The following is a 27,046-nucleotide window of genomic DNA, read 5'->3' on the forward strand; positions in this document are numbered from 1 at the left end:
AAAAGAACTTCCTAATATTAGAAACTATTAGGAAATTATTGATAATCTTGTTAGTTGAGACCATCATGGTTAGATAGAAAACATATCCTTATTACTAGAAATACATATTTTAGTATTTATAATGAAGTATCATGATGCATATGGAATTTACTTTAAAATACTTCAACAACAAAATAGATGAAGCAATATGACAAAATAACTATTGTTAAATTTAGTTATGTGTACATTCTAGTCTATTCCAACTCCTACATATAATTGGTAAGGTGGTAAGAATGAATAATAATCTAGAAACTAATGTGATTGCCCTTAGGGAAATCAGTAACAAGTGACACAACTCTAATGTGAGAATATGACATGCTTGAGAAAGTACAATAACGTATAATTTAAAAGTAACTGAAAGTGATTCACACCAGGAGAAGCAGAGGACAGCATTCTAAACTACTTACGGGAAGCAGGAGAAGGATTTCTTATTTAAAAATAAATTTTTTATTCTGAGAAAATAAATTTCAAATACTACATGAGACCAAAAATTGCGATCAATTATTTATTTCTATTTAGGGAAAATAAATTTTTCTTTACATATATTCTTGAACTTTTCTTCCTATACATGTAAAACCAATTCATTCACCAACATAAATAAATATAAATAAATTAATCTCAATATTACAAAAGATTTACAATTTGGCTATGAACATCTCACTTCAGAAAGATACACCCTTTTCTCATGTTAATATCATAACATCTCTGGATATTTTTAAAGACATTAAGTCAATAAAGATACCTTTCATGCTTTCATAGGGGTCTTTCTCCAAGTGAAAAAAAAATTGTCCTAAAACAAAATTATAGCCAATCCATCTTACTTACAAGTGAGAGGCTAAGTCTTGTTGTGGTACCTGTACTTGTGTGACAAAGAAGGAATTATTTCTTCATTCTATGTTCTTCCTTTGTCCCCAACTAACCCAAGAAAATCAACTCTTGGGTCATAAGCATGTTTTTCCTTTAGGATATTTTGCCACCCCATTCAGACTCATTTTAATGGAATAAGAAAAGATGAAAGTGCCCTCCAGTCAAGTGTTATTTTATAATAGGATTCATCTCTTTTTGGCAAGTTTGCTCAGAAGAGACTGATTTTAGATTTTTTGTTTGTTTGTTTCTTTCCAATATCCAGTTACTGTTTTTAATTTTCTTTGTGAACAAAATAATGTACATATCTAGTGGGGAAAAATGATATTTTCTTTTCTTCATGCTTACATTCTAAGTATGAACAAACCTCTACACTTTCCTACACTTTTAGGAAAGTAATCACTCTAAATCTTGCAAGTTGTTCTATTGGTTTGGGAGTGTCCAAGGACAGATTCACTTCTCCTTGCTTTGTTGATGTTCCTATGCCCCTTAAAGACAAGGATAGTATGCAGAATGAAGAGCACTATTCCATTTATTTCGTCCACTCCTTCAGAAAGGTCTAAGAAACTAGAAATATTCTGCATACTTGTGTGCACTTTCTTCTTAACTCTTCTTCGGATAAATCAGCTAGCCCATGGTAACTAGCATCACAAACAAGACTGTCAATGTTACACATGCATGTCCTGAAAATTAAAAAAGAAAAGTAAAATCAAAATAAATTTATTGACTGATGATACACATTAATCTTTTGGTTACCATGTATGATAAATGGAATGGATGTATGGAAATTATGGAATGGATGTATGGATGTATGGAAATTAATCGGTTAACATGGCATGCAAAACAAATGCAAAATTAGTAAGTTATCCAATCTCGGCCAGTGTACATTCTAGGGTTTAGTAGCTAGAGTAACAGCGATTAAAACAGGACACTTGAGTTTTTCAGTTTCTTGAAATTAAGTGGCCAAGTTAGAATCAATTCAGATACTTCCGATTAAAAGTCAATGAAGACCCCCGACATGGGCAATAGAGAAAAGTATCATCAAAAGACACCTTGAGGAAGACACCTAGAATGTTTCCTAGATATGTTTCTATTAAGTTATTTTTGCGTCATAATTTTGTGTAACATGAAAGGGATGTAAAATCTATAAACATGACTTATAAAAGATACCATAAAACAAATCTCAATATTTCCTATATACTGGAAACTCTCAAAGCCACCAAGCAAAAAGGAGAAACAAATACAATAAAAGCAAATCATCTCATGATGCAAAGTCATAATGAAGGCATTCCGATTTGCAAGCCCTAATTTCTTCCCCAAATATTTGTGGCATTACTAACATCTAATCATTTCAATAAACTGAGTGCAAAACGCAAGATGAGATGATGAATGAAGAATGGATGACATGTCATGCTAATGAATGATCCAATCTGTTAGTCATTCACTCAACAAAGAAAAACCAGTATGACAAGATAACAGAGGTCTGGGCCCCTATTATTCTTGAACAGTCATGGATAAATCCTGTACCAGCTGTAGTGATGGAGATTTTGCAAGACACAGAAGTGTGACTTTATAAAACCACATACTTTTTATAATTTAGCAGAAGGTCTTACTTCTGAGGCATCACCAGTCACAGTTAAATTTTGAAACACAGCACTGAATGCTTTGCTGTTTTCATGAGGGTAATAAGAGCTGAATAGTAGAGAAGGAAAACACTAATTGAATTACATAATTTTAACTTCGATCAAAAAGCAGTATCAGCATTTCCTTACAATCACATCCCTTTTATGAACTAAAACATATGCAAACCCAACATTTCTAAAAAAAAGTAAATCCTTTGATAGGCAAACAAAGGATCACCCGATGAAGGTACATGATCACCTTTACATCAACTCTCTTCCCTGTCCCTATTCAGATCCAACTTTTAGTTATATTGGTATGAAATCAGGAGCATAACCAGGAATGTACGAAGTTAGCTCTTAACTTCAACCGCTTTTATTTCCAAAACAAGGCAAGTGGAGTGTTTTTTAAGTGCACATGAAAAAGGCAAATACTTTCTTAGGGGTTAGCACAAATTTCCTCTGACTCTGAAATAGAGGAATTCAGTTTACTGCGAAACCCCAATAAAATTCAAAACAAATATTCCATTCTTCTACATTTCAACACTTTCCATCCCAATGGAACCATCATGGCCAATTATTTTACCGAAAAGTGTGTAAAGAAACTGAAACCACCTGGAGAGGGCCCCCTGAGCTCCACATTCCAACCAACCCGCCTCACCTACCAAGCCACAAAGCACTAGCTCTGGAAGGTAAACCCATAAAGCTCTAATTCAAAAGGAGAGCCAGAACAAGGGCAAGGAAGTACATAAGATGAGTGCTTTATTTTTTTTCCCACGGTAGCTTTGCTCAAGCATCTGTGCCAACTTAACTCACTTTATATGACTCTGAATTCTGTTTGTTTTTGGTGGACTCTAAGCCACATTCTTAAAGTGTTTCTGAAAAATCCGAAATTAACATATTAACTTAGATAAGTTAATACTGTATAAATTAATGTACTTTACCATATATAGCATCTAAAACATTTTATTGACAGTAAACACGTATCTATTTAAAAGCTCACAAAGCCCAGGACGCAATGGCCAGATAGTTTTACTATAAGTCCGAACCATTTAGTGACTTAAAGAATATTTACATACTTTAGCTCACAACAGGCTTAAATAATATTGTTAAGAAGAAAGGTAAGAGTACAGAGGGTAAAAAGTAGATAGCTCACATCACTTCTTAAATTAAAACAGGCCATTTAGTAACAGCAGTAGAGTCATTTTTAATTAATGAGAAATAATAGACAGGCATTAGGGCAGTTCAGAAATAATTCAAGTTTATATGAACTCTACACTAAGTTTTCTGAATAGTAAAATACATGAAACAGAGGAGGATCCATTTAAATAAATCCTCTGTCTACAGGATATGTCAGAGCCAATTATGACATTATCCTAACACACGCACGTTGAATGCAGGTCAGATATTTCAAATAATACTGATTTTTTTTTCTATGTGTTGCTGTTTTACCATCTGATGGCTTTCCAGGTACTAAGCAACAGTCTACCTTCTTCACAGGTGGCAGCTCATTTGATCCTTACTACAATCCCCTGAGGTAGGTGTTCTATTTGCCCCACTTTACAAATAAGGAAGGAGGCATCAGAGCAGTGACATTGCCCGTTTTCACCCCGCACAGGTGATTCCTGTGAATCCCAGGAGGATTCAATGCAAATGGTCAAGCTCCTGGGCCTGCCCTCTTAACCACTGTTTAGCTGTTCTGGCGTGTTTTAATGAATACAACCCAGAAAAAGGCCGAATCACAGGCAATCTGACAAGTCTGTTAGAGGCTGATTTTTTCCCCAGGTTTTTGGCTTCTGTGTAACACACAGATACTACCAGAAATTGTACTGAGTGGGGAAAACAAGGTGAGTTGATTAATTGATGGCTTTCAAATCGTTTTCCTTTGAAACGTTAAAGTCCTTGAATCTACTGAAGAAGTAAAAAATGAAAAAGACAAAGTCTGTTCACCTAGGGAATTACAGAGAAAAGGAATCAAGAGATAGGATGTCAAAAAATACAATTAAGCTAAGAAAATTATGGTCGGATAAAGTGTTAAGTTTTACTGGAAAGAAGCTGAGAATACATTTTTTTTTAATTATCAGAATTTCTGCTCACCCTGATTTTCCATAGTGCCAGAAAATTTTGATTATAATTAGGATAACAATTACAGTACCAGCAACAAGTCCTTGAGGGGGGAAAAGATTTGGTAACACAGTTAATAGAAACATGAGCAAATAAATATACAATGCAGTTTCACAATGACAAACACACTGGTAACAAGCCAAGTTAAAGAAAAACAGGAGACAGGAATTATATTCTGTGTGTGGCTTTCTTAGGTCACAAGTTTGACAGTAAAAATTACATGCTATTTATCTTGCTTTCGGTAAAAGAAAAATGAAATAAAATATTTAAAACATCATCATGTTCAAATAAAATGTTTCTAACTGGTTGGGGAGAGGCTTCTGAAGTATTTCAGCCCCACCATGCTCAATTTTAAATGCTTTTTGATCATTGATCATTCCAATATGATGACTGTGTAATGTAATTTTAGGACTAGAAGGTTTCTTGGAGTTCACTGTCATTGTGTAGATGAGTAAACTGAGTCTCAGAGAGGTGAAGGCTACATATGTGGTTAATGGGGAAGCCATTTACTCTGTTCCTAGGAAAGATAAGAGCTGTAGGCATTTTGCCATCACAGGAAAGGTAGTATCACCTGTGCATGGAGGCTAGCATATGTTTTGCTTACAGAATATGCTGTTCAGTGTTTAGTCTGTTGTAGATAAAATTTCATTTAGGAAAGCTAACATTTCCTTTTAAGATCAAATGCACTATTTTGAGTTGAATGACAGAAAAATAATTGGTCAAATAAGTTGGTCAACAATAATTTTTACAGCTTGATTTTTGACACACCATCTTTCTTCTCCAAACACACCCTTTCCCCATACCATTCTTTGTCTCCCTTTTCCTCCCTACTCCACCCCACAAAGTCCTTGAGCTCTATTCTTTTGATCTGTATTGCAAAGGAAATTACACATGACACCAGGAAAACAACGGAAGCTGATGTGACCAAATCCCAAATTGGTTCCAAAATCAGCAAAAACACACATACCACACAATTGCATTGTCATAGGGATACATGATGGAAGAAAACAGCTATTTCTACAGCAGGTTAAGTTTTTACAGTATTTTACCCAATCAATTTCTTTCACTGATCCCCTAGCTCCAGATTGTTAGCTTGGAAAGACTGAATTCATAAAATAAATCATGGCTCCTCAAAAATTTGGGTTTTTTTTTTCCCTTCACCACTCCCATGAATGCCATCATTTTCAATGATTGTAAGACCATCCCATTTTCAATTTGAATGATAAATGAAGATCAAAAAGTTTAAAGTGACCCAAAGTATCTGGATGACAGAACTAAAATCTTATTCTTAGAACACTGACCAGCAGATATATGTAATTCTAGAAGAATATGTGCAGAGACTGATGTTTTCACCGGAAACTAGGTCAAATACAGAAATATGAGAAACAAGATTCTACATAAATGATTCCTCAGTAAATTAATAAGAGTATTACTTCTCAAATTATAAACAAAGATATCTTAGTGTATAAAGGCAATAGCTATGATCTCAAAATTTACTTGGTATCTATGGAAAACCAACCCAAGTGATTCAGTCTCATTTTAAGACTTATGACTTAGAATACGTGAGGCAATGGAATTATGATTATGATACCAACATTCTGAATCATTAATTGAAGAGCTTTTAGGTAGGAAAATTATATAATTTTAGAAAACAGTTTTCTCCAACTAAAAGGAGTATTTTAACAATGTTCCTCAATAGGGTGATATTTACAATGTTTAAAACACTATAAAGAAAGCCGTTTGTCACCTTGTATCTCATTACTCCAGTAACTAGAACAGTACTTGGCAAACAGTAGGAAGTGTTTAGAAAATATTTATTATTAAATAGCATTGAATAATCTTTTTGCAGATGAGAAAACTGAGATCAAAAAAGGCTATGTTGAATAGTTTATCACCAAAGAAAAAGTGATTTCTAATCCCAGGTTCTGGACACAATTTTAATTGTTCATAGTATGCTCAATAAAAACACCTGAAGGTTATTTGAATACCATTTATGTTAAATGGGTACTAAATTAACATGTACAGTATCCATCCCCATTCCTGAAGAAACCAAGTCAGAATTCCACTAAAAGATCTGATATTAATTTAAGGATTCTATTTCTGAAGAAATGTGGGTTTGTCCAGTCACTTCAAAAGATCTCACTTATATATATATAATAAAGTGGAAATGCAGTTCATATGCAAAACTAAAGAAGCTGTTAATAGGTTGTTCTTCCTTATAATCCTATTTAACCTAATAGAATAAAGGAACTGAGGTCTGTAGACAGTGGAGGTCACACCAGAAAGAGTCTTTTATAGAAGGGAAAAAAAATGTGCTTGAGTAAACCTTAAGTTTTCCGATTTATAAATGACAATTCAAGACTACTTCCTTAGCAACACCCATAGGACCCTTAAAGGGTTTTGTTTTTATCACTGGATTTTCTGTGCCTCTATATTTTTTAAGTGCGGGAAATTCAAATGCCTCTCTGGCCAGCCTAAGCAGATCAATGAAAAATTATATGATTATGTTATCTTATTTCTTAACTTTGAATTAAGCTTCAAAGACTTTAAAGAGGGATCATAAATGAGAACATGGAGAGTCAGAAAGATTAAGTTCAATCATCTGGGTTGAATAATTACTAAATTAAAAACAAAAACAAAAACCAACAACCAACAGGATTCAAGGCCCGACTCCAAAACATAAGCCTGTCTTCTATACAATGTCAGCATAAAAAAAATCAAAAAACAGAAATAAAAGCAAAAACAAAATACAACTATGTGAAGCATGTACTCTCAATGGGGGTAGGAGTATCCCAAAGGGGTGAAAAAAAATCTTACTTTTTTAAGGTATAAAGTATAGATATACATACAGACTATAAATAGATTTACAGTATATCAATGGTAGTAAAATTTCATGGTGGGGGTTATTAGGAAAAAAAATGTCTAAGAAGTTCTGTGAGGGGGAGAAGGCAATAAAGAAAAAACTATTTTTGAGAAACACTGGTACAGAGTCCGCTGAATGGATAGCTTTAAACCTCACAATAAAGTCTTCACTTACGTGGCAAACAAGAAAGTTCTGAGATTAGTCTCTTTCTTAGCAGAATTAAATAGGAAAAATTCAAATACTTCCAAAGTTCTAGTGTCATCCACATTAGTCACTAACATTGCAAGGTAATCAAGAAAAGCAATTTCCTTGCAAGTTGAGTTTGCTTATCTTCCAAATGAAAAAAAAAAGGTGGCAGGAATAAAAGGCGCAGCATAAGGAATTTTGTTAACGACATCGTAATAGCATTGTATGGTAGCAGACGGCAGTACAAGGGTAGTGAGCACAGCATAGTGTATATACACTTGTTGAACACTATGTTGTACACCTGAAACTAATGTAACACTGTGTGGGTGGCAACTACACTCAAATTTCTAAAAAAAAAAAAAAAAAAAATTGATAAAAATAAAATGAGAAAAGTTACCCAATTCACAGAGTAAACTGAAGAAATAAAGATAATTTTTAGGTTCATATTTTACAAGTATGGGATCCCAAAGAAAAATATTGCCACATGTCTGATGTAAGAAAAGGGAAAGAGCTCCTCTTTATTTTTGAGCACAAACTGGAATTACAACTAACTCTAAGGGAAAGTTTCTGGGAAATCACATAATACATACTTCAAGAATTTCAGAGAAAATAAACACCTGAAACCTTCATTGGATGCCACTGCGCAGGCGAGAAAAAGCCCATCCACTAAACTTATCGTTGTTAATATTAAATGATGAAATCATGAAGTTTTCATTTAGAATACATTTATTTCTATTTAAAATATCAAACAAACAAAGTGAATTCCAACTGTTCAAACCTTCCAAGATAAGTATTTTAGCTAAGGAAAAGTTCATTCAAAATATAAAAGAACTATAAATAATAATACGAAAATACTACTCTCAGCTTCAGCCCCTTGTGTCATTCATGCATACAGCAATAGGCAACTTTAGCTTATAAGAACATAATTTAAAATATTCACTTTTTTAGGAGTATATTTTCTATGGACATTATTTATTAACATGCCAACTTAGCTGTATTGCTTCTTAACAAACGCTTCTTTCACCGTCTTCTTCGGGGGTTATTCATCTTCTTGTTAAAATGTGTACCATCAAATAATATATTTATGAACACTCAAAAAAGGGCTGGAATAAGGGCTAGAAGAAATCGCAACACAAATATGTCCTCCTATCTATAACAACAGAATAATTTTAAAGCTATCTTTGCTTTAAATCACAGACAGGGAAAGGAAGAAGAAGAGGATGCAATTAAAGGTAGCATTCCGGTTTATTTGGAAGAGAAGTGAAGGAGTAGTTTGCGATTACTTATAAAATATTTGAGGCTTAAAAACTGTATTGATAACTGCCTCCTTCTTCTTGTTCTTTGGCCCCTAGAATGATTATGCATTGACACCATAGGCATTCAATAATACTTGACTGGCTGGCTAAATGACTTTAAGTCACCCTAAAATTACCTTGGAACAAGAACATGGTTGGAAATACTTAGGAATATACCGAGTACCTAATGGTGTCCAGCAAATATGTCGATAAAATGCATTTACCTTTCTTCTCTTTGACACCTTTAAACATCGCATTTTAATAGTATTCTTAAGACACTTAAAAGACAACATTCTCTTCCAGGGATATGGACTGTACAGCCCACAGTAATGACAATTCCTTTTAACTGCCGAAGAACCAAACTTACCAGTTGTAATGGTGCTAGCACCTGAAGAAGAAAATAAAAGAAAAAAAAAGAATTACAAAAAAACCCCAATAAATTTAAAGTCAACAATTTGCTAGCAATTTAACATATATATCCACAGAATGTACTTGTTCAAAAGTAACTCAGATTTTCATAGCTGAAAGAAATAATTGTAAATAAATTTATGAAAAATTATATGTTAACTTAATCCAACAACATATATACCAGTATCTATATCTATTCAACGGAATCAACACTATAAATATGAAACATGATAGAGAGTTAGTGAATACTGAAACACCATATAATTCAGTTATATGACTTGATGGCAAGAAACAAGTTTGAAAGCTTACAGAGTAAATAACTACAATCCAATCCCATGACCAAGAAGCTATCAGAAACTGAGGTCTCTCTCAGCAGACTCTATCAAAAGCTCAAATTACCATAGCACGTTAATTTTTACACCTTTCGAGGACTATGGAAGTGCCACTGCAAAATAACTTTCAAATAAATATATTGATAATAATACGCTGCTCTCTTAAGTAGTGAACAGATTTACTCAAAGTACCACTGAGAACAAGGAGATATTATGCAGCAGAAAAACCAAAGAATTTGGAGCCAGCAAATAGATGTTTAACTCCTAACTTTGTCCCTATAAGCTGAGCACCATATGAATCATACAAATTAATCTCTGAGCCTGTAATTCATCATCTATAAAATGAAGCCAGAAAGGTTTATTTTGCAAAGTTGGCACAAGGACTCATGTCTAGAAATGGGAAATGCATGGTACACACCACTATGGCACATACCCAGCAAGTAGAAGCGACTTTCTTTTTCAATTTGAGCATAAAATAGTATATGATTTTTAAAGAATAAGCTAACTGCACAAAAGAGAGAAATCTGACTCCAAATATTGGTTGTATTTTCATCATAATTATTGACTCAGGTTTCGTTCATTTTTTTTCAGGTTTCATTTAAATTTGTTTGTCTTATACATGTATTTTTTTTTGCAGAAAGAAATAGTTCAACAAAGTACTGTAACAAATTTATATAAAGTGGAACTTATTTCTCTTTGCCTTGCTCCATGAAAAATCAGGTGTACTCATCGTAAAACCTTTAGGCCCAGGGAGGTCATAAAAATTGGAGAAGTTGGTAACCTCCTACGAGTGTTAAAAGTAATGAACTAGATCTAAAAGCGTCAACACAAGCTATAAAACCGATGTTGAGGGCCAAAAGTTAAGTCAGATAATGAAACATACAACATGCTGTTCATGTAAATCATAAAAAAATACAAAACAATATCATGTACTACTAATGGATACACGCATACAGCATAAGAATTAAAACATAGCTAGGATGCTTACGTACCAAGCTCAGGAGAGTCAGTGCCTTAGAGGGAGAGAAACGGAAGTGGCACAAGACATAGTATCTGTAATGTTCGAATTCTTAAGAAAAGAATGGCAAAAAAAGGCTTCAAGAGAACAACTGTGAAATGAATGAAATCCCTATGAAGATATGGTCATAATGTGTAAAACTATTTTTAAAAACTTTAAAGAGAGGGCAACCTGGGTGGCTCAGTGGTTTAGCACTGCCTTCAGCCCAGGGTGTGATCCTGGAGACCTGGGATTGAGTCCCACGTCGGGCTCCCTGCATGGAGCCTGCTTCTCCCTCTGCCTGTGTCTCTGCCTCTCTCTGTCTCTGTGTCTCTCATGAATAAATAACTAAAATCTTAAAAAAAAAAAAAAAACAACTTTAAAAAGAGCTATAAAAAACCCACAGTGATTTGATGCCATCGAAGAATGAGCAAAAGCAGGCAGGAATGGCTTAAAGTTTCGTGTACATGCATGTACTTGGCTTTTTTATCTAAGGAATCAAGAAATAAAGGAAAGTTCAACAAGGATACAGGTGATGTTTCAAGCTCTTAAAAATTATCTGGGTGATGATGGTAAAACAGGGTTCATCATAGCAGTTCTGAAATTTGGACAAAATACGGAAAAGCAATAATCACAATGATTTGAAGGCACTGGTGGGGAAACTAAGAAGACAAGCAGAAGCTGGCCGAAGCCAAAAGAGGGAGAACCATATGCCATGAGGGAAGGCCCTCGGCCATGTGGCGTAGGGGGCAGAAGCCAGGGTCCTACTGGTTAGGGAAGTCAGAGGACGGAGTTCAGGATCATCGACAGAGCACCTGTAAAGTAAGGGGGCAAGTCGGAAGGGCTGCCAACATTTTATTTCTTGATGTTTGTAGTGGTTACACAAATATTTGCTTGAGAAAAGTTACTGAGCCATACATGGGTGCTTTATGCAGATTTTGTGTGTATGTGTGTGTTGACTTCAACTAAAAAGTTAAACCAATTTTAAAGAAGTCTCTTCTGGCTCAAAGTCCTATTGAGATTTCCCAAAGAACTGAAAAAAAAAAACAAACAAACAAAAAAAAAAAACAAGGGTGGGGGGTCTAACAGGGAATAAGAATGTCTATAAAAATTTTGGCTCTACATTAGGCAAGTTAATAGACAAGGCAAGAACATCCCGGTAGCCCGAAGCAGCAGTCATCAGTAAGAAGGGTTTCATTCATTCACTCAAAGCATATTTCTGAAGTCTACAGCGTATTTTACTCCACTTTTCTAAAAATTGTCATTTAAAGACCCTGTGTAAATATAAACTGTTTCAAAGAATTCTGCATTTTCTGTTATTTAGAAGACACAGTTGACACGCTCTACCAAATCAGCGACTCTACGGAACCTAGAGAGATCCTGGAGCATGCTGAAGCAATGGGTCTCTATCAATAAACCGGACCCCGAAAATGACCATAAGGATGGTACATATTTGGTTCTCTGAAGGATCTTGAGGAACTCAAGGACTCCCTAAAGCTCAGATAAAGAACAGAGTTTCTTTGCCAAACTTAATGTAGCATTGTTTTCATGGAGCCCCACTCTTTTTATATATTATTACAGAATGTTTCACCCTCACATACTCCCAATCTGCCTCTGAAGAAAGTCAAGAGTGTTCATAGGAAAAACTCGTTCCACCATAGCACATTAGATCCCCACTCAGGAAAACCTGAGTAGTGTCAACTAACCTGAACCGGGGGTCCCTCTTCCTTTAGGTGTGCTGGTTGCTCTGGGAACAGCTGAACTCTGTTTTGCTGTAATATGAGCAAAGGTCAATCTTTTTGTTGTGTGGAGACCCTTAGTCGTTGGGGCATGTACAGCAGTGGACTTTTGTGTTGCTGGAAGGCGCTGTGTAAATGAAGCTTTCGTTGTGGTGGATTTATGGGTTGCTGGGATGGCCTGTGTAGCAGACGCATTTGCCATGATGGGATTCTGGGCTGCTGATGGGGTCTTTGTAAATAGAGCATTTGATGTGGAGGATTTTTTGGTTGTGGCTGAATCATTTCCTGTGGTGCGTTTCTGAGGAGGTGATGGGACCTTTGTAGCTGAAACATTTACTGTGTTGGGTTTCTGAGGAGTTGGTAGGGCTTCTGTAGCTGAAGAACTTACTGTGTTGGGTTTCTGAGTTGATGGGGCCTTTGTAGATGAAACATTTACTGTGTTGGGTTTCTGAGGAGTTGATAGGACTTCTGTAGCTGAAGAACTTATTGTGTTGGGTTTCTGAGCTGATGGGGCCTTTGTAGCTGAAATATTTACTATATTGGGTTTCTGAGGAGTTGGTAGGGCTTCTGTAGCTGAAGAACTTATTGTGTTGGGTTTCTGAGTTGATGGGGCCTTTGTAGCTGAAATATTTACTGTGTTGGGTTTCTGAGGAGTTGACAGGACTTCTGTAGCTGAAGAACTTATTGTGTTGGGTTTCTGAGTTGATGGGGCCTTTGTAGCTGAAACATTTACTGTGTTGGGTTTCTGAGGAGTTGACAGGACTTCTGTAGCTGAAGAACTTATTGTGTTGGGTTTCTGAGGAGCTGATGGGACTTCTGTAGCTGGAACGTGTGCTGTAGTGGTTTTCTGAGGAGTTGATGGGGACTTTGTAGCTGGAGCATTTACGGTGGTGGGTTTCTGAGGAGCTGATGGGACTCTGGTACCTGGAACATGTGCTGTAGTGGTTTTCTGAGGAGCTGATGTAGCTTTGGTACCTGGAACATTCGCCGTGGTGGGTTTCTGAAATCCTGGTGTGACTGTAGAAGTCTGAGAACCTTATGTGGAAGAAAAATGTTTAAAAAAATTAGCTAAATAATGCTGTCAAGTTAAGACTTAGGAACAATTTGCTTGCTCTAGGACTTCTCTCTTTCTCTCCCACAAACACCCAAATACAAATATGACATTTAGGAAACCAAGTCTAATTGTGATTTTCCCAGGGAACTGAAACGATGCATTGTTTTTACTTTAATATAAATTATACCTGTGGCCAACTAAAGTAGGTTTACACCAAAGTAGCAGTACTGAGGTTCTTAAGCTGTTTTCCGTGTAAAGAAAAGAAGCCAAAGTCAGAGTTGGTGGTGATCTCATTCTGCGACACACCCCAAATTAAGATATTTTCTCTCACAAAATGTTTTCCTTTGCTCATGCCAGGACCAAAGAACCAGATATAACCACTGGGCAGGCAGAGATAATCACAGCATGGTTCCTTTTTCTAATGTTTTCAGGACATGTAAGTGACCTTGGGAACTTGTTCTGTTTTGCTTCTTTTTTTAAAAGTAATACAGTTGACCTGAATAAAATAACTCTTTTTCCCCTTGTGCCGGATGCCAACTTTACACATTTGAGTTTAGTCCCTCAAGGGACTATAAGACTACAGATCAGCGAACAAACCTCTCAAGTGAACTCGGATTAGGATCCTATTCTGAAAATCACAAATCTAACCATTTAGTACAATGTTAGCTCTTCAGTGCCTGTTGGTTATTGGGGTTGCTTACAAACTCCCTTCTAGGGCAGCTGAGTAGGGCTGCATTTCACCACACACTAGAGACGGTTGAGAATTTCTCTAATCCCTCTGAGCTTTATCATTTCTCATGGGTGCAATGAGGACAAAAACAAAGCAAATTTGAGAGCATGATGGTAAGGACTGAGAGAAATAACGGAGGTAAGTCATCTCACACAATGCCTGCCCCTGGAGCAACCCATTTTACCATTCAGGTGTGCCACCACCAGCACTGCCCGCGCATATTCTGCTCCACGTACCCAGGTGCTGTGTCACTTATTTCTGCTTCCCGAATCTACCTCTGAGGACGGTGGAGAAGTGATAACTCACGTAAAACACCTGGCCAGAAGCACAGCCCTTAGGCACGCAGACAATGATGGATGGTAATATTAGGGTAGGATTTTATACGGACTCTTCCTCTAAGATGCTCATATATAACATTGATTCTGTGTTGCACTAGGCTGGTTCTCATTTTTGGTCCAGCAGACTTACATGCTACCATAGTTTATGTTTCCTGGAAATGGCTCTTCCAGTTGTCTTTTTTGGTTTTTGATGTCTAGTTTAATTCCATCACCATTGGCGCACTCCAAACTATTTCAATCTTCCAAACCACATCATGATTTAGAGCCCAGCATATGGTCAGTGGTCCATGTCACTTGAAAAATTTTTTTCCATCTGTCCTTATGGGGCTTCCTTATGTCCTTATGACTCTTAGCATGTCAATTTTTAAAAAGTTTGACTGTTGCTTCTATAGTCTTATTGATTTTTGGTTGCTTATTCTAACAGCTATTGAAAGAGGTATGTAGAATTCTCAAACTATAATCATGGAATTTGTCTATTTTTCTTTCTGTCCGTTTTTTTGTTTTTTGTTTTTGTTTTTGTTTTACATGTGGATGGAAGCTTTTTCTCGAGTGTTCATAGATCGCAGATCGTGATAGATTCCTGTTGGATGGACCCCCTTTATCATTATGAACTGTCATATCTTAAAGTATTCTTTGATATTAATAGAACTGGCACCAGCTTCTTTTTTCTTTTTGGTAACTGTTTGCAAAGTATATTTTTCCATCCTTTACTTTTGACCATTCAGTGTTTTAATCATTAAATTGTGTCTCTTGTAAACAACGAATAGGTCTAATCTGTGTAATCCAGTCTGACTCAAATTACACTTAGTGTAATCTGAGTTTGAGTACACTACACTTACACTTGAGTAATCTTACTCAAATTACACTTAGTGTAATTACTGATGTAGTTGGGTTTATATTAAACACCTGACTATTGGCTTCCTCTCCCACTCATCTATTTTATGTTTCTCTTCCTCTCTTGTTTCCTTTTGGATGAAGTATTTATTATCATTCCTTTGTTAGCTTATGATTTATACTTTCTGTCACTATTATTTTCCTGGCAGCCCTAGTGATTACAGTAGGTATTAGAGGATAAGTCAATTATGCAAAGTAACAATTTTACAACCTTTTAGTATTGCCAGAGGCTTTTAACTTTTAAATTCAATTGACCTCTTTCTGCCTTTTGCTCTGATGCTATTATATACTCGTACTTGACATACAAGTCAAACCCCAGAAGACACTGCATTTATCATTTTGTACAGTCCATATTCATGTACTTTGCTAGTGTGCTTCATTTCCTCTTGCATTTTCATGTTTTTCTTGGGATTATTTTAATTCTACTTGAAGGAATGCCTTTACTTTGTCATTCTGTGCAGGTCTGGTCTGCTGGTGACAAGTGCCCTTAGTTTTCATATGAGAATATCTTCATTTTGCATTCAGTTTTAAAGGACATATTCATTGGGTAAAGGATCCTAGGTGAGCAGTCATTTTCTTTTCTTTAACTTGAAGGATTTCTTCTTATTGTCTTTGGCTCCATAATTTTTGCTGAGAAGTCTATGATCAGTTTTAGCCTTGCTCCTTTGAAGATAATGTGTCTTTTTGTTGCCTGCTGCTTTTATCACTATTTTGAGTTTCCAAAATTTTTGCCATGAGATATGCCAGGAAGTGGTTTTATTTTTATCCCTGAGAACCTCTGGAATGGGTTCATGTATTTGGAGCATTCTATTATCTCTTGGAATACTTCTTTTTTTTCATTCTGTTTATCTCTCCTCTTAGCTAACCTATGTTAGAAGAGTTTCACATGTCTCAAATAACTCCTGAAATGTTATCTATACTTTACATTTTTCTTCCCTCTTTGTGCTTCTGGGCATTATTCACGAACCTTCCTTTCGGTTCCTAATGCTGTGCCCTAATCACTGTTAAACCTATGGTGCTCTTTGTTTCAGATTTTAGATTTTTCAGTTGTAGCATATCTACTCCATTTTCATAGATTCCAGTTCTTTGTTGAAATTCTTTATTTCTTTTTTTCCTTTAATACCTTAAACATATTAATCACTTATCTTAAAGTCCTCGTCTGTTAACTCCATTATCTGGATCTCCTTGATCTGGATTTATCTTCCCCTGATTTGGTTATAATTTCTTGCTTCTCTCCAGGTCTAGTAACTTTACTTTCCGTTTTATACCCTTCTGCATGATTTTAATATTACTTCACTGTCTATGTATACCATTTATAACAAAAAACTGACTACATTCACAAATTCATGCTAACACAATTCTAAGTATAATTATAAAAGCAGCATTTGCTCGAGTCACACTGGCATTCACATATAACATTGCGTAAACAAATACCACCTGCTAGGGTCACTATTTCAATCCCTCACCTTAGTCTAAGCGTCCCTCACAACTGAATAAAATAAACCATACATACAAAAAGTTTCCCTCACAACTATTAATAAAATTAACCATTCATATAAAGCACCTTTTGTATGAATATTAACTTACTGAATGTGATCTGGAGAAATGGCAAATTTAAGTGAACTTACTAAAAATGTGAGACATATTATGTGTGTGTGTGTATCATATGCTATATGTGTGTATTTATATATTCATACATTTTACATTACCCCATGTTTTCCATATCAGTGGTTCCTCCTTCCTTGGAAATCACAGACCCCTCTGAGAATCTGATGAAATAGTACCCCCCCCCAGAAAAATGCAAATATGCATATGTACCACATTTTACATTCATTTCTCAAGGAGTTCATAGAATCTGTGTAGTCCGAGTATAGACCAAAAGGTAAAAATAAAACAAAAATACAACTATGCAAACTCATTACCTCTGCATTCAGGTGGCAGGCCGCTCCATTCTCCTTGATCATCTTTAACAGTACAATAAATAGAGTTCTCTCCAATCAGGGTGAAGCCGATCTTACACTTATATTTTACAGACTGTAGATACACGTAAGTCTTCTGTGGATCATAAATTAATCCATTGCTAATTTCTGGTGGATCTGGACAAAAAATCTCTTTAAAAAAATCCAACATAGTTTATATTAATAAAACTGCCAATTACTTACTTTAATAAGTTAGGACTACAATATGTTAGATAATTTGTTTAAAAAATTAAAAAATCTACCATTTCTAAATTCAGCATTATCAACCAGAGAGCTTAGAAATACCTATTAAGTAATGAGTAGTGTGTTTGGAGTTTTGGATACAAATGGTATAAAACATGAATGCTAATTTTGAGATCAAAGTATAGAAATGAGATTTAGGAGGAGCCTAGTGGCTCAATTGGTTAAAAGTCTGACTTTGGAAAAAAAAAAAAAGTCTGCCTTTGGTTCATAATCCTGGGGTCCTGGAATTGAGCCCCATATTGGGCTTCCTGTTCAGCAGGGAGCCTGCTTCTTCCTCTCCCTCTGCCTGCCACTCTCCCTGCTTGTGCTCCCTCAATGTCTCTCTCTCAAACAAATAAATAAAATCCTTTAAAAAAAAAAAAAGAAGATTTGGAACATACATGTAAAGCAAAAATTGTAATAAAGTCCTCACACATTACATACCAAACTGTGTAAGAAAAAGCAAATACTGCTGGAGTTCAGAGGTGAAAGCAGGGCAGAGATTTTTAAGGAGGAAATGGAACTTGAGTTTAATACTGAGCTATACCCAGGACACCTGGGTGACTCAGCGGTTGAGTGTGTCCGCCTTTGGCTCAGGACATGATCCCAGTCCTGGGATCGAGTCCCGCATCAGGCTCCCTGCAAGGAGCTTGCTTCTCCCTCTGCCTATGTCTCTGCCTCTAAATAAATAAAATAAAAATCTTAAAAAAAAAAAATACTGAGCTATACCCTTCTGCTAAGAGGGCAGAGAAAAGGGCATTGCTCTGCATTCTGGAGGGAAATGATGCCAAAATAAAAGGAGCCTAGAAGTCACATGGCATACTTAGGAAACAGGAATAGATCATTTGAACAGAGCAAAATATCTAAAGTATCAGGATTACATTTTGACTTTCAGGATAAAATTTTTTAAAGCAAATATTGACTCACAGTCTTTTACTTAAAGTAAATTTATTGAGCAAGAGGTATAAGTAGAGTGGCTCTAGTCATACCTGGCAGTAGCCCTGATAAAAAATGCAATGGCTCACACTGTCTAGAGGCAGGAAAGCAATGTGATCACTTGTGGACATCAAATTTTGTTACATCGAGTGGCCTTAAGTATCCAGAGAATACCAATAAATGTTTAAGTTACTTTTAGGCCACTGATCAAAGCAAGGAGCAAGAGCAAATTAATCTGATTTACACTGGGCTAGGGTGCATGATGACTACACATCACCATCAGTACAGTTCAGAGATTTTCTGAGTACCTATTTTCTGAGTACACCTACCAGGCATTGTTCTGTAAACAGAATTGCAAAACTAAATAAGATATTAAGTCCTAGGTCTTAAAATAAAGTGACAAAAAGATTCAAAGATTTTCATTTTAATACAAAATAGTGAGGCTTATCATAGAAGTGTGCACCATGGTGTAGAAAGAGATAAGAACAGTTAACTAGAGGGGAGGTCAAGGAGAGCTTCTAGAAGGAGTACCAGAGCAAACCCTTAATAAGGGGGGGAAAAAAAGGAGAAACAAGGAAGAAAAGAAAAGCTAAGCAAAGAAGGGGTTGAAGGACATTCCAGGCAGAGGTAGTAGCAGGAGGAAAGATGTAGGGCAGTCTGCGTGGGTAGAGCATAAAGTGTGAGGGCAAGACATAAGCGTGAAGTGGGTAGACCATGGCTACCCTTGTATGCTTTACTAAGGAGTTTAGGCATTGTAAGTGACGAGGAAGAAGCTTGAAGAAGGAAGAGATAAGCTGCATCTGTATTTCAGATGGATCCCTTTGGGTAGAGTGTGGATGAAAAATTAATGGAGCCCAAGAACGGAGGATGGGAGCCACTGCAATCAGTGTCACCCTTGAACTCAGGCAAGTGGGACTCGTGCCCCAGCTCCCACACTTTAGAGGTCATGCTGTGCCCCTCCTCTCACTGTGCTTCTCCCTACCACGTAGGGTATCTGCAGGGCTGAAGGTATGCTCACTGAGAGCTCCTCCTCCACCTCATTGTAAACCATGCTCTAGGAACTGATCCTCGGAACTCCCCCTGCAGAGCCTGAAAGGGTCCTTTCTTCTGATCCATATATATTTTTTAGTATTACACAGATTTGCAGGTCATCCTTGAGCAAGGGCCATGCTAATCTTCTCTGCATCGTTCCAATTTTAGTACATGTACCACATGGTCCAGATTGTTGAGAATGGCCTATACTGCTAACGTGTACACCCGTAGCCCAAAATTCAGTGTCGTGGGGGAAAAGGTCTCAGGGTCCATGACTTGGGCGTGGAGGGCAAATTGTCCATTTACACGCATCAGAGACCTCACAGAGCCAAAAGGGGGTACCTATTTGAGTAAGTTTGCTGTCCAAACTTAACTTTAGTATCACTTACAACATCCCTTACTAAATGGTGGAAGTGAGAAAAGTGCGTAGTGAGGGGTAACAGTGAAAATTTCAAAGTAATAATGATAAGAAAACGGAGAAGTAGCAGACATAAGAGGGTAGAGCGCAAGGTGGCGGGCCATGTGGGGGTGTACTTGGGTGTGACCAGCTTACTCCAGCTCTTTGTTGGCAAGACTTCATTTTATTTGTCTTCATATCAACTGACCCCATACATACATTTCCTACCACAGTGTATCAATCAAGACGTGCTTAACAAATTACACTAAGTCTATCCCACTTTTCTGCTCCTCAAAACACCAAAAACTTGACCTGAGCAGTAATTTTAGCAAAGATGGGAGACATAATGCCTACATTTTTAAGTTGTTGCATTTTTTTTCTATTAAGAAAAAAGAAGTATGTTACACATATTTTACTCCTCTCTATTTTCAGGAGACCTATGTCTCTCATGGATAGAAATTTGACTGGGTACATACATTTATGATACTATTTCTATGCCCTATCTCCCTCTGAGAAGATTCTCAAGTCCAGAAATAATATTTCTTCTTTATTGTGTAACCTTATTTCTCTAATGATGAAAAATAAATCACACCTCAAAACATGTATAATTAGCTCAGTTCATAATCCTAAAAGAGGCAACTCTGGGTCCTGGAAAAATGATGGGTTTGAAGTCCAGAGATCTGGGTTAAATGCCTTCTCCTGCCACTTATCTTGGGATGTAGGGTCAGATGAAACAGACTCTCTGATCAATAGTATTTTAATTCATAAAATTAGGAATTATGAAGAAAGAAAACCCCTGCATCTATTTTGCTTGACTGTTAGAAGGAAAGGTAGGATAATAAATGACCAACCACAATACACACCTGTTTGCTGTGTATTTTTTTGTTTTGTTTGTTGGGTTTTTAAAATCCTGTATCTTCACAGCTAATAAATTAAGAAACACTACTGATAAAGATCTTTAAATTAGCTAAGACGCTTTCACCTTGGAAGGTGAGGTTACTCCAAATACACAATGTGGATAATTTTTAATGAGAGAAAGTAATTTACCATTGATTATTCAGCCTTATAACCAGAGTGCTTAGGGTTTTTTTTTTTTTTCAGTCTTACCTTGGCATTCCGGCAACGGATCACTCCACTGAACACTGTTGTCTGCGAGGACACAGTAACTAGAAATTGCACCAACTAATCTGTATCTAAAGCAATGAAGGGAGAAAAAAAGTTAGGTCCCATCCACATGTTTGGCTTCCCTGAAGTTCTCCAAAATATCATCCTAGAATATTTACTCCACCAGTAGATGGAGACAAAACAATGGTTGATCAAAGTTCACGCAGGAGTTAATAGGAAAAGAAAAAAATTAAATTTAAAAAAGGTGATATCCAAAGGATAAAGAAATGCAAGATATGCAACACATTTTTTATTTGGGTGGGCCCACATGAGAAAATGTGAAAGCGTTTTTGAAACATTTTAAAGTGCCATAGATGCTTGAATATTTTATATTTCCGAGTTCTAAAAGATCAACACAGGCTTCATAGAATAGTAGAATATATTTGTATTTTAAGGCTCAAAGTACTCCCCAAATTTAATATTAATCATATGAACCATGCAAACATCTCTGTTTCGTACAGGAGATGCATGACACTGATATTTTTAGTTTATAAAGAGCAGGGACACAGACACACGGAGTAAAATATCATAATTCAATATGCAGATATTTAATGAGAAAATGAACATAAAGTTTCCAGCAGTCTCTGAGACAGATATTGATGATACCCAGAGTGAGTTCCTTTTCCCTACATAGAGAACTGAGAAAAGACCTCAGGTCAGAATGACATTTTCATACTAGGAATAAATGTTTTTAACACATAATATTATATAACAAGCAGTTTGTATACAGAAAAAAAAATATGCAAATTCACTGTTAGGTAAAGTAAGGATTGGTTTCATTTGAACACTTGAAGGATTTAATTTCCACAAGTGCCAACATATTATAAGGTTTTTCCTTTACTAATCAAATTTAAAATTTTTTAGTGAATCATATATGTACCGAAATCTAACAATTGAGAGAATTTGGTGATATAAGAAATTGTCCTTTCTTGTTCCATTTTATTAAATTTAACCATGATGAGCTCATGATGAAAGATCTTTGAGCAGAGGAATTGTTTTATTGAGACTAGCTTGTAAACACTGATCACAAACCTAAAAACTTCAGTCTTAAATCCTATTTTTAAATTTGTTAAATATAGAGTATAAGTGTGTAGCATGCCAAAACTTACCCCACATTACACGAGAAGGAGATAGATGAACCAAATAATATGTCATTTGGTATAGTGACATGACCATGTCTTAAATCTCCAGGATTAGGACATGATTTTTCTAGAAGAGAGCACAACTTGATTTTTTTTTCATTAAATTATCAGGCCCTTCTGTGCAAATTCATCATCTGAACTACTGACATTTCATATCCCTAGACTTTTAAAATCTTGCCTTTGTTTTGTAGGTTTCAAACAAGGCACCATATTTAGAACATATGCTTATTATATTCTAAGTACCCTTAAACTAATTAAATGTGATATCTGTGAGTGAATTGATACTCCTATATCACAAGAAATTAGTTTGCAAAAAAAAAAAAAAAAAAAGAAATTAGTTTGCCTAATTTAAAACAAAATTATAGAATTACTCTGATGGCTCTTTTCAAAATAATTCTAGGGAATCCCTGGGTGGCTCAGTGGTTTAGCACCTGCCTTTGGCCCAGGGCGTGATCCTAGAGTTCCAGGATCGAGTCCCACATCAGGCTCCCTGCATGGAGCCTGCTTCTTCCTCTTCCTGTGTCTCTGCCTCTCTTTCTCTTCTGTGTCTTTCCTGAATAAATAAATAAAATCTTAAAAAAAAGACTCATTCTAAATAATAATATGCACACAAAGATTTCTAGCATGAATGAAAGAAGAAATACTGTTTCCCCAAATACCATATGATTAAGAATACTCTAAAATTATACTCACTTTTACAAAATTCATCTGGCTTGGACCACTTAAAATTCTTAAGGCAAGTTAGTTTTTCTGAGAGAGAATAGTCTCTTCTGTAGCCTGGACGACATTCATATTCCACAACAGAACCCTCCGGGAAATAATTCTGTTGGCTGAAAGACTTTTTGAGAGTTGCGAAAAGTAGCCTGGTTGGAACATCACAGCTACCTAAAGGCATTAACAAAAGCAACAGCATAATGAATATTACCTTATTTTAGAATCTAGGTTTAATTATCCAGAATTGTTTGGTCCTTATGTCACCTTTTTCTGTACTCCTTTGTACATATTTGGTATTTAACTATATTCATATCACTAGGACATTTAGAGTGCATCAAGCATATTCACATATATACTTCTATTTTCTACTTAGTAAATTTGGTACCTAGATATCACTATGCCAACAATTCAGGAAATATATATAACCCATTTTAATTGCCAGGTACAGTCTTGGCACTAACCTTTGCCTGCCCTATGGAGGGAGAGGTGAGACAAGAACTAGTATTTCCAGACCCTGGGCTAACGTCCTGAATAACAACAATAACAGTAAATAGTAATAGCTAATATTTATCAAATACTTCTAAATGTTTTCTACATATCAACTCATTGAATCCTCACAACAACCCAGAAGGCCATGGATCTCATGAGCTAGTGGTATACATACAAGTATTTACAAATGGTAAATATCTGGGCAAATGTGGCTTTGTAGAGGCGTGCTATAGTGGATGGGACGTTGGATTTATAGTCCAAAGGCTCAAGTTTGGACCCTGGTTCTCCTGTGTAAGACCTCTGATCTCAAGAAGTTACTGATCTCTGGAGGATGATTTCCCCAGACTATTTCCATACTGAAAAATGGGGGTTAGAGTCCTTATTCCACTCATGGGGTTGTCTGGAGGAGTCAATGGAGTAATATATGTAGAAGAGTTATAAACTCTACAACATGATACATGTGCAAAGGCTTAAGTACTTCAACCCACTGCCTTCTCTCTAACCAAAAAGTTAAAGCTGATTTCACACCTGGTTTCAAAAAATACTTGTGGCAGTTTCAGTATTTACTCTACTTTGTATTCCCCAGGTTGTCCAAAGCTGGAAACCAAGTCTTATCTTTATGTTTACTCATATGTGTCAAAGTTAACACAAGACTATGCATCTAATGATAGATTTTTGAGGAAAACATAGAGAACTTTTTAAAATGCCACCATGGAGTTGTATTTGGTAAGTGAAATGAAAATGAAATTTAAGAACACAGAAGACCTATGTTAATGTGTTGCAAGGTGATTGCCAAACATATTCATAGATAATTTACTCCCTAAGTCGTACTTATTGTTTATTTTCTCTATTAGTTCAGGATGTACAGCATCGGGGGATAAAAAAAACAACAGAAAAAAAAAAAAACCCCAAGCCTGTTAATGAAGCAGCAGGACCTATTCTGGGAAGTAATGTAGTCAATTAGCCGTGGTGTGAAGTGCCAGGTATACCCTGGGGTTTCATAATGCTTGAAAACTATCAATTACCAGTCACTCTTCTACATACAAAATTAAGAACTTACGGTTGCAAAATTCGGCCACCTGTGACCATTTGCTGTCGAGGCAGATCACAGAGTCTGATTTGCCAGGAACTTTTACAAAGCCTTCATTACATTTGTATGTTACTGTGATGTTTTCAGGAAAACTGTCGCGATCTCCCAAAATTGGTTGGGCATTAGGTACCACTGGGGGAAAGGTGCAATTACCTAAAGAGGAAAAAAAAAAATCACCAAAAAACAGAACTGAAGGAAATAATACTTGTCAGTTCACAGCAACATTTCCTTTTCCAAGAGGAGTTAGGGAAGCAGCCAGGGCTTCTGATGCACGTGTTATATCCCCTCCCAGTGCAGGAAGGACACACCAGAAACTTGCCGGGCTGCCTGTCTTGTCATCAATTCAGCACTAAAATAAAGACAGAATCAAGCCCTCCTTCTCATCATTATTATTTTTTGAGTGGTTTCGAGTTGATCTCCACATTGGTGCTGTTGCTGAGCCCACAGGAAAGACAGATGCCCCCATGGACGTTACACCTGGAAGGGGAGGCCTGCGCACTTGCAGCGGCCTGTGCAGCACACAACCCGACTCCTGTTTAAAAGGTGAGGGTGGGAGTCCCCAAAGATACAGATGCAGTGAAATGCCAGGACACCTGCACCCCGATGTTCATAGCAGCAGTGTCCACAATAGCCAAACTGCGGAAGGAGCCTCAGTGTCCATGGAAAGGTGACTGGATACAGAAGCTGTGGTCTATGTATACAACGGAATATCACTCGGTCATTAGAAACGACAAATACCCACTATTTGCTTTGACATGGATGGACCATTTCATCCATGGACCATTCCAATACCATGGAGGGTATTCTGCTGAGTGAAATAAGTCAATTGGAGAAGGACAAACAGTATATGGTCTCATTCATTTGCGGGATATAAAAATTAGTGAAAGGAAATAAAGGGGAAAGGAGAGAAAATGAGTGAAAATATCAGTGAGGGAGACAGAACATGAGAGACTCCTAACTCTGGGAAATGAACCAGGGGTAATGGAAGGGGAGGTGGGCAGGGGGTGGGGGTGACTGACTGGGTGACAGGCACTGAGGGGGGCACTTGGCAGGATGAGCACTGGGTGTTATATGTTGGCAAATTGAACTCCAATAAATAAATATATATATTTTTAAAAAAGTGAGGGTGGGGGCACCTGGGTGGATGAGCCGTTGAGCATCTGCCTGTGTCTCTGCATGACCCTGGGCATGACCCTGGGGTCCTGGATCGAGTCCCACATCAGGCTCCCCACAGGGAGCCTGCTTCTCCCTCTGCCTGTGTCTCTGCCTCTCTCTGTGTCTCTCTCATGAGTAAATAAATAAAATCTTAAAAAAAAAAAAACAATAAAAAATAAAAGGTGAGGGCGGTCAGCCTCTTGGCCTCCCGCCCGTAAAGGTGTGTTGGGGGACCGGGGATCCCTTTCTGAGCCCTGCGGTGGGGCTTGCAGGTGTTTGGCCCTCGGGCTCCTGAAGCCCTGCAGGCGGGGATCCCGCCCCGCAAGCCCCCCCGCCCCCCCAAAACTGCAGGTTAGCCGCGGGGATCCCGCCCGGCCCCGGGGGACCCCGCTCGCAGCGCCCCGGCCGAGGGGGCGGAGGACAGGAGCAATCCACCTGCCCACATTCCTCACCCCCCACCCGGGTCCCCAGACTCCTCGTGGTCGCGGAGACGCGCCCAGCACCCAGCACCCAGCACCCAGCACCCAGCCCCGGGCTCCCCCGCGGGGCGCCCCCGCCCCCGCCCCCGCTCACCCCGCGCGGCAGGTGGACGCAGCAGCAGCAGCAGCAGCAGCGGCAGCAGCGGGGGCGGCGGGGTCAGCGCGCGCGGGAGGCCCATGGCAGCGGGGACCCGCACCCGAGCGACACGGAGCCGCCGGCCGGAGCTGGAAGGAGCAGCCGCGTCTAGGCGGCCGGCGAGCCAGTTAAATTAGCGCCGGGGCGGGGCTGGGGCTCTGAATCACGGAGGGTGGGGCGAAGAGCAGTTTGCTCACAGCAGGTGCAGGGCAGGGCCAGGGCAGGGCCAGGGCGGGGGGAGGGGGTGCTCCCGCCGCTCCCTGCCCTGGAGACCCCGGGCCCCCGCGGGGGGGGGGGCAGCGGCCCAGGAGAGGGGCTCCCTGGCCAGACGCCTGGACCCGCCTTTGCTCTTTGCTAGAGTGGGGCCTGCGATGAGCCCCCATCTCAGAAATGTGAATATATCTGCTTTCCAAGTGAACAAAACACTGGGGGGCCCCCAGAGGAGGGGGGGGGTGGCTCCAAGTGGCCAGGGCTTCGCTTTCCCGGGGGATCTGAATTAGGCAAGAGGAAATTCGGGGCTCTTGAGAGCTGCCAGGCTGAGCAGAAGGTGCGGGGGACCTGGGAGCCTGAGAAGCAGTGTCCACCTGGGGCTCCAGGGCCTGCAACTAGGGGTCAGATGCCATCGAGCA

At 38.0% G+C, this 27,046-nt stretch overlaps 1 protein-coding gene and 1 non-coding gene across 13 annotated transcripts; both read right to left on the minus strand.

The window, feature by feature from the left end:
- Positions 1 to 530: 530 nt before the first annotated feature.
- Positions 531 to 26,531, minus strand: CD55 (CD55 molecule (Cromer blood group)). Of its 12 annotated transcripts, none has more exons than XM_077902297.1 (12): positions 26,376 to 26,531; positions 24,618 to 24,800; positions 23,048 to 23,239; positions 22,322 to 22,421; positions 21,156 to 21,241; positions 17,405 to 17,593; positions 13,442 to 13,501; positions 12,434 to 12,499; positions 9,358 to 9,378; positions 4,620 to 4,689; positions 2,490 to 2,595; positions 531 to 1,586 (listed from the first exon to the last, which is right to left on the minus strand). In XM_077902297.1, exons 1-11 carry the CDS (start codon positions 26,458 to 26,460, stop codon positions 2,493 to 2,495), a joined length of 1,155 nt encoding a protein of 384 aa, XP_077758423.1. In that variant the 5' UTR covers positions 26,461 to 26,531; the 3' UTR covers positions 531 to 1,586; positions 2,490 to 2,492. The 12 variants fall into 12 exon arrangements, 9 of the variants coding, with proteins under 9 accessions (XP_077758423.1, XP_077758422.1, XP_077758417.1 ...); XM_077902296.1 differs by having other exon boundaries at positions 13,391 to 13,501; XR_013382377.1 differs by lacking the exon at positions 4,620 to 4,689.
- LOC144316661 (U6 spliceosomal RNA) lies at positions 19,737 to 19,838 on the minus strand. Its single transcript, XR_013382585.1, has one exon. It is a non-coding gene; the product is annotated as a U6 spliceosomal RNA (small nuclear RNA).
- Positions 26,532 to 27,046: the final 515 nt, after the last annotated feature.

This window comes from Canis aureus, chromosome 6 (genome assembly GCF_053574225.1).
Source record: "Canis aureus isolate CA01 chromosome 6, VMU_Caureus_v.1.0, whole genome shotgun sequence".
NCBI lineage: Eukaryota > Metazoa > Chordata > Mammalia > Carnivora > Canidae > Canis > Canis aureus.